Below are 7,039 nucleotides of genomic sequence, written 5' to 3' on the forward strand. Positions count from 1 at the left end.
CATCTTGTGGTAGACGAGACAGACTAAAGTGTACAAGCGTAAGAAAAAAAGAACCTAGGGTATTTCACAGTCAATTATTTCACGGTGTGGTGTACCTATTTTATAGGTTTAAAAAAATCGTTATATTATAATCAATATGTTGTGAAAGTGTGCTGTAGACATCCTAATGGACTTTCTAATAGACAGTTGTGACTAGACAGCCGTTTCATTGGCTGTGACATTGTATCACGTGACGGGCGAATCCAGGAAGTATTTTGGTTACACAAGGCGGAAGTGAGGACTAGTATGATTTTGCTAAGCCTGAAAGTATTCAGGGAAAAAGGCTGTTAACGAGGAATAGCGCCGTTATAAGTTACAAGCTACGGGGCGCAGTGGAGTTTGTGTTTCAGTATTGGTAAGAACGACAACGTGTTGTCTTTGTCTTTCTAGTTAATCTGTGTGACAACCGCGGATATAATCGTAGCTACGTCAACTCGCTCGGTTGTTTTTACATGTAAGCTTAGCCTCGAAATGCAAGTGACGTTTTCTCTTTCTGTTGTCTATGGACTAAGTTAAACTTAGCCAGTTTGGTGGCTTCACCCATCTAACTTATGATTTTGTTAAGCTGGCCACATTTTCCTGTTTTGGAAGTGCGGGGACACACTAGCCCAAGTCTCTATCGGTCGATCGATGGACCCTGGCTAGTTGCAATTACCAATACAATTTGCTATTTTAACAGTTCACCCCTCCATTCACGACACGGCCGATGAACTGTCATTATTTCTAGCCGTAGCCCCACCTAGTTAGTAGCAGTAACGTTACAGTTACTAACCCTAGGTAGGTACTGATAACTACTAGTTCCACCGACGGTAGGCAGCATCATAAGGTTATAAGGCAATTTGAAGACAACGTTAAATATCATCCCTGTCTCTTTAAAAATCAGAGCAAAACAACCTGGATTGCTACCATTTTTTTTTTTTATTAAATCCAGACTTTTTGGATGACATTGTGATATTGACTCCCCAAGATTGATTGCTGCATGAAGCTGTAAAGAGCCCTTTTAGTCAAAGCCAAAGCAAAATAGTAGTTACAGTGTTTAAAGTTGTATTATCAACTCTAAGGCCTCAACTATTTTTCCCCATTTCCATCCTCTGTGCTGTGTTGTGCAGGGACTTTACAACCTCTTGGCTTCTTTTGAAAGCAGAACTGTGTAGCCCAAGCTTTTGTCACCAAATGCTTTCCTGAGAACGTGGTCTTTACCAGCTGATTTCCTGTGGTCTCGTTTTTCTTGGTAGATTGGGTCACTCCACCTCTACTTTCCCCGTCTGGTGCTTGGCACAAAGAGTTCGGCCGCTGACCTCGCTCACCATCAGTGCCTGTGCCTCTGGAGTTGGCTTCTCTGCCCGATCCAGACGTCTGTCTACCCCTCGCCAGCCACAGTTTCAGCCCAGCTCAGGCCCTCTCATCCAGAGCAGTCCCTGTTTCTGTCAATGGCGGGGCGCGGTGGAGGAGCAACCAGGCCTAATGGCCCCGCGGCAGCCAACAAAATCTGCCAATTCAAACTGGTGCTGCTGGGCGAGTCGGCGGTGGGCAAGTCCAGCCTAGTGCTGCGCTTTGTCAAAGGCCAGTTCCATGAATACCAGGAGAGCACCATTGGAGGTAAGTGATACAGAGATGCATCTAGACTGTTGAGGAACTGAATTCGGTCTGATGAAGGGGTTTTGTTTATCTTAATAAGTAGATTATGTTCCTGTCTATCGATATAGTTCAATGGACAGATCATCACACTAACACTGTCTGTGTTCGGTGTTCTAGTCCCTGTCTAGCTCAATAGGTAGAGCATTGCACTCATACTAACAGGGTTTAGGGTTTGATTCCCACTGTGGGCCCCTATAATGAAAATGTGTTCATTCATGGTACAGCAAGGTGCTTTGGATAAAATTATTTGACGAATGGCATATATTATGTTATGATCTGAATCAAATTCCACTTGTGCACCTTGCTTCACCAGGCCTCACTGGCTTTGACAAAGTAGTCTTATCACCATTCTAAATTAATGTGTTATTAAGATGTAGCTGTTCCACAGAGCCGCCATACTTGGCATCAAATACTGTGTGAACTTGCACTGCTGTAACTAAATATATGACAAACAGGCCACAGGAGGAACCACTCTGGACCAAAGGCCCCGTCCATAATTGCTCCTCCTGCTGAAACATTGCCCCCCTCCCCACTGCTGGCTTTGTTTATTTGTTTTTTTTTCTTTCTTTTATTCGATAGAAGACATACTTCACTCTCAGATTGATTGTCTGAGCTCTTGATACCAGGACTGACAGTATGTGACAGCTGAAACGTTAAAAGGAATGGAGGGGAGCTGTAGTTGAAACAGACAGGCTATTTCAGTTTGATCTCAAAGGGCGTCCTGCTCCTCTTGCTTCATGATTGATAATCACCGCTTTTCAGGAATATTTAATAGTAGATCCAGACCAAGGTGCGTTCAAAATAGCAGCCTCATCTTATCAGCTTCTAGTACAGCAATGGCAGGCAGTGAACACAGGAGACAGCCTCTGCTGAGGTAGCAAGTAAATCTCTCTTTCTCACATTAATTTAACTAATGTGATTGAGGCATTGTCTTTGAGCCAAGTGAAGTGTCAGCAGCTTGCATTCACTGGTTTAACACTTAAACACTTCTTATAGCACTTCTCTTCCCATGCTGTCTGGACACTAAGACACATGTAGAACATGTAGTACAAATTGCACCATTTGGCTTATATGTCTAAAATACATTTCTACAGTTGATCATTCTCAATTTATTTTTTTATTATTATTATTTTGGCATTCCTAGTTTATTGGACAGCTGCAGTAGAGAGAGGCAGGAAACACGGGGCAGAGAGAGGGGATGACATGCAGCAGAGGGCATGGGCCGCATTCTAACACGTGCCGCTGCCATTAGGACTTAGCGTTCTACCGATTGAGCCTCCGGGGCGCCCTCGTTCTCAGATTTTTGACACCTATACTGTCAAATTAGGCCAAACGGAATAGACACCATGAACATAGTGTCAATAGCAAAATCCATTATATTAATCACTGGTCAATAGTGGAGTTTCCTTGCTAAGCAATTAAAAGTAATTTTTAGGGTTATTCTCCCGAATCCCACCGTGCCACAAGCACACGCTATAACATAGAAATTTTGAATAAACTTGGAAGAAGAGCAACTGAAAGGTCTTGCTCCTCATCCCTGTAACCACCAAATCACCTTTTTTGAGCAAGGAATTTGAGTGTGCATGCTTTTCACATCAGATGACAACCTTCAAGCGCTAAATTAGATGCATAGTTGGACAGGACCTTACAGGAAGGAGAAGTGAATGGGTACCGATGCACTTGTCCAACTGTCATTCCACTGATGAACTGTCTCCTTCCCTCCACAGCTGCCTTCCTCACCCAGACTGTCTGTCTGGACGACACCACGGTCAAGTTTGAGATCTGGGACACAGCGGGCCAGGAGCGCTATCACAGCCTGGCTCCAATGTACTACAGAGGAGCCCAGGCTGCCATCGTGGTCTACGACATAACCAACGCAGTAGGTCTCCTCTGTGGTTCAACTGTGGTGGACAGAACTTAGCCAGTAGCCACATGATGAAGTCAGATGGCTTGTTGCTTTACTCTAGATTCAAGGCTGAATCTGTAATGGCACAGCTGTATGGCACCTCAGAGGGTGCCATATTGATAAAACTACTAGTTTTATCAATATTTATGTTTATTGAAAACAATTTCTCTGCTATCAAATTGATTTTCTGATCTCTTGATACTATCTCTGACAGTATATGACACCTAAACATGTTTTTTTTTACATGTGAAGTTGTAAACAAACCTTTTATGTTGATAACGGGTAATTATGAATTTTAGAATGCATTATGAAGCTTTACAAGGTTTGTTTTGAAGCAATGAGAGTTACTGTAGGATGTGAAAGACACTCAGTTACTCTACATCTGTATCTGTCCTATGCTTAAAATTGGATCAGTTGTGTAATTAAATTATCCAGGATAGGGCCTTAAAAGCTACTTTTCACTGTGGTTGAACATAGTCGTTTTTAGTGCAGATACCTGTGTAGGTGTTCAAAAGTGTTTAAGTAGTGACATCAAATCCTCAGGTCAGCCAGTGTTGGAGGTCGACTTCACATGAATTTATATGGACTATACTAGTTAAAACCAATGTCAGACAAGCCTGTTGTTTCATCAGGATACTTTCACACGAGCAAAGAACTGGGTGAAGGAGTTGCAGAGACAAGCCAGTCCCAACATAGTGATCGCTCTGGCTGGCAACAAGGCTGACATCGCCAACAAGAGAGCCGTAGACCTTCAGGTATGAACATATGATAAGATATTACATCATGCCAGTGGATGTTAGTGGATGTGGAGATGGCATGGTCATCACTATTTCTCTCTGCTGTGGCCTTGGATATTTCTAATTTGGTGATGGCACTTGTCCCGAGTCCAAGTCAGTTAATTTTCAATACAATATTTTCAAAATAGTATAACTACACTTTACTCACTAGACTAAATATATGAGCCTTTTTACAGCAAAATATTTTCAAATGATCAGAAATCCACTTCCTGAATTGATTACATTTTAAAAGTGAATTGCACCTTTCCCTGCAGTAAATGTCTAATACTATCCTAAACATCTAAATAATGTTCCCCTCAGGAGGCACAAGCATACGCTGATGACAACAGTCTACTCTTCATGGAGACCTCAGCCAAGACTGCCATGAATGTCAACGAAATCTTTTTGGCTATTGGTAAGAGCATCTTTCTACAGAGTCAAATGTATATCTGTTTCTAATCGCTGCTCCCTCAGATAGATACTTTAGGTAACGCTTTAGATTACAGCTCCGTTTTTCTGCAGCAAAGTTTAATTGAACATACATTTTAGAAAGAAAATTGTTACAGCAGACCCTGACCTGACCTTTTGAGTATACACTTAAGAAAAAGAAACCATTGCTAATGAATGGAAAAACAGCGGCCAGTCTCTGTCTTTTTTTCAGTGTCAGAAGTTCCCATTCATAGTTGTTACACTATATTTTGTTGCTAAGTACATTGTCATTTTTGAACTTTTAAATTTGCTGTATTTTAATGTCTTATGTCTGTGATCCTGTTTGTCCCTGTAGCCAAGAAGCTACCCAAGAACGATCCTCAGGGCGGAGCGGGAACAGCGGGGCGGACCAGGACTGGAGTGGACCTACAGGAAGCCGCCCCCCAGGGCCGCAGCAGCCAGTGCTGTGGCGGCAGCAACTAGCAAGTGCAAAACAATGAACTTAGTGAGCGAGCCCTGAACATGGTTTTAAGGACAGCAGCTAACTAAAACCCAGAGAGGAGGGAGAGGGCAGAGCCACTCTCCACTCCTGCACTTAAACTGAGATTACAGATGAGATTATCTGGATCCCCTTTGATTAAAGGAACGTTTTTTTAAAAGAATCATAAGCTAGAGGGAAGTACCAGTATCCCTCACTCCTTCTCTTCTCTCCTCTCCTTGCCCCTTGTATCTATCTACCTCCCTATCCGTCTTCAACCTCCCTGTCTCAGTTGATTCAATTCTGTCGTAAATGACCTTTTTGAAGGATGATGGTTGTACGTCATTTTACCCTCTTTGTAAGTGTGTGTGTGTGTGTATATATATGTGTATATGTGTGTGTGTTTGTGTGTATGTGTGTGTATATATACACACACACATGCAAAATTTGGCGGTTGTTTTCTTTTCTACTCCTATTGTTTCCCTCTACATCAATCGTCCTTATGAAAGATACAAATACCCAACCATCTTGCTGAAAACGTAAATGACAAAGCCGTTGATCTTAAAGGAGGGTTTTGTCTCACTGCTTTTCAGATCACAGCATTTTGTCGTGCTTTTTAGGGACCTGGACACTGGTGGCACAGTGACCAGGAAAGCTCTAGACCCTGCTTAAGACTGCTACGCCCTTACAGCAGGTCATGATTTGATAGACTACGCACCTTAAGGTGTATCTGATCTGTGCAACAAATTCATTTGTTTGTACCCATTGTGCATTAACACCTGTAACACCAGAGAGTTATGTGCAATTTCTTTTTTAATTTGTAAGATAAATGTGAAAAAAATTGTAAGACCAAAAAGTAATAAATAACATGCAAGATTTCTTGATCCGAATCCAGATTCCAGTCGTTTTCAGTCGTCAGACTAGTTGCAGTACAACCTCTAGTATCTAAAGACATTCCACAATTTCAAAATGGCTAATTCCTGTAATGATTATGCACATATATGTTTTTCCCTGTAATGCCCCTTTTAAGAAATGCCATAAATATCACCTCTGCGTAAACAGTGTCTGCATGTTGAGCATTGAGTTGATATGGAGAACCTTTACCATGGCACTTCCAGAGTTTTCTCTTTCATTTGTTTGTAGGGGTGATGGTTGGAGATACATTTTGGTTTGTTATCACGACCATCTCTGTTTCGGTTCTGCTAGGGCGTGCCACACTATCGCTATTTATATTTGGATACTTTGTTATGGTACATAAGCACTGTTTCTACAGACAAGACATGCACTTGTTTTTCTACTTGTTGACACTGAGCTAAATTCTAATTTTATCTAGAAGTGGTATTTTTCTTGCAGTGGTGACCCACCACAGATGATTGAATGAGGATAAACATCTCAACAGGCTTCCCACTGGTCATAAAATTACTGGCCTTATCATTGAATTGAAAGGTTTATTTTAAAGAAGGAAAACAAGAATTAAGTAAATTCCTTGGTGAAGTCATGGAATATCAGGAGGTTCTTGCCGCTTGTTTCATGCACATTCATTGACATTCAGATCTTGGTGATCAACTGTTTACGGCAAGGCCAATTATGGCTTACCATGACCAGAATCAACTCAAAACGTTCAGAGAACAGGATTGAAAACTATTTGTTTACTACAATCCTGTGGTTAAATCACATCATATCCTTTGTGATCCTTTTTATAGCTTAGCTGACAGCACAAACATGCCAGGAATCGGTTTTAATTTGTCATAGTCATAGAAAGTAAAAGAAAAC

General features: G+C 41.6%; 1 protein-coding gene across 1 annotated transcript; it reads left to right on the plus strand.

The window, feature by feature from the left end:
- Nucleotides 1-258: 258 nt before the first annotated feature.
- Nucleotides 259-6,325, plus strand: LOC139927980 (ras-related protein Rab-5C-like). Its single transcript, XM_071920307.2, has 6 exons — nucleotides 259-394; nucleotides 1,275-1,638; nucleotides 3,405-3,556; nucleotides 4,216-4,338; nucleotides 4,681-4,774; nucleotides 5,144-6,325. The coding sequence occupies exons 2-6, from the start codon at nucleotides 1,470-1,472 to the stop codon at nucleotides 5,269-5,271; spliced, it is 666 nt and encodes a 221-aa protein (XP_071776408.1). The 5' UTR covers nucleotides 259-394; nucleotides 1,275-1,469; the 3' UTR covers nucleotides 5,272-6,325.
- Nucleotides 6,326-7,039: the final 714 nt, after the last annotated feature.

This window comes from Centroberyx gerrardi, chromosome 20, assembly GCF_048128805.1.
Source record: "Centroberyx gerrardi isolate f3 chromosome 20, fCenGer3.hap1.cur.20231027, whole genome shotgun sequence".
In the NCBI taxonomy this organism is placed as follows: domain Eukaryota; kingdom Metazoa; phylum Chordata; class Actinopteri; order Beryciformes; family Berycidae; genus Centroberyx; species Centroberyx gerrardi.

Bases quoted from the DNA above. Each gene is read 5' to 3' on its own strand.
- LOC139927980 (XM_071920307.2), top strand. From the start codon at position 1,470: ATGGCGGGGCGCGGTGGAGGAGCAACCAGGCCTAATGGCCCCGCGGCA. The intron at 3,557-4,215 runs GTAGGTCTCCTC...TTGTTTCATCAG, and splicing joins TCTACGACATAACCAACGCA to GATACTTTCACACGAGCAAA. The intron at 4,339-4,680 runs GTATGAACATAT...TGTTCCCCTCAG, and splicing joins AGAGAGCCGTAGACCTTCAG to GAGGCACAAGCATACGCTGA.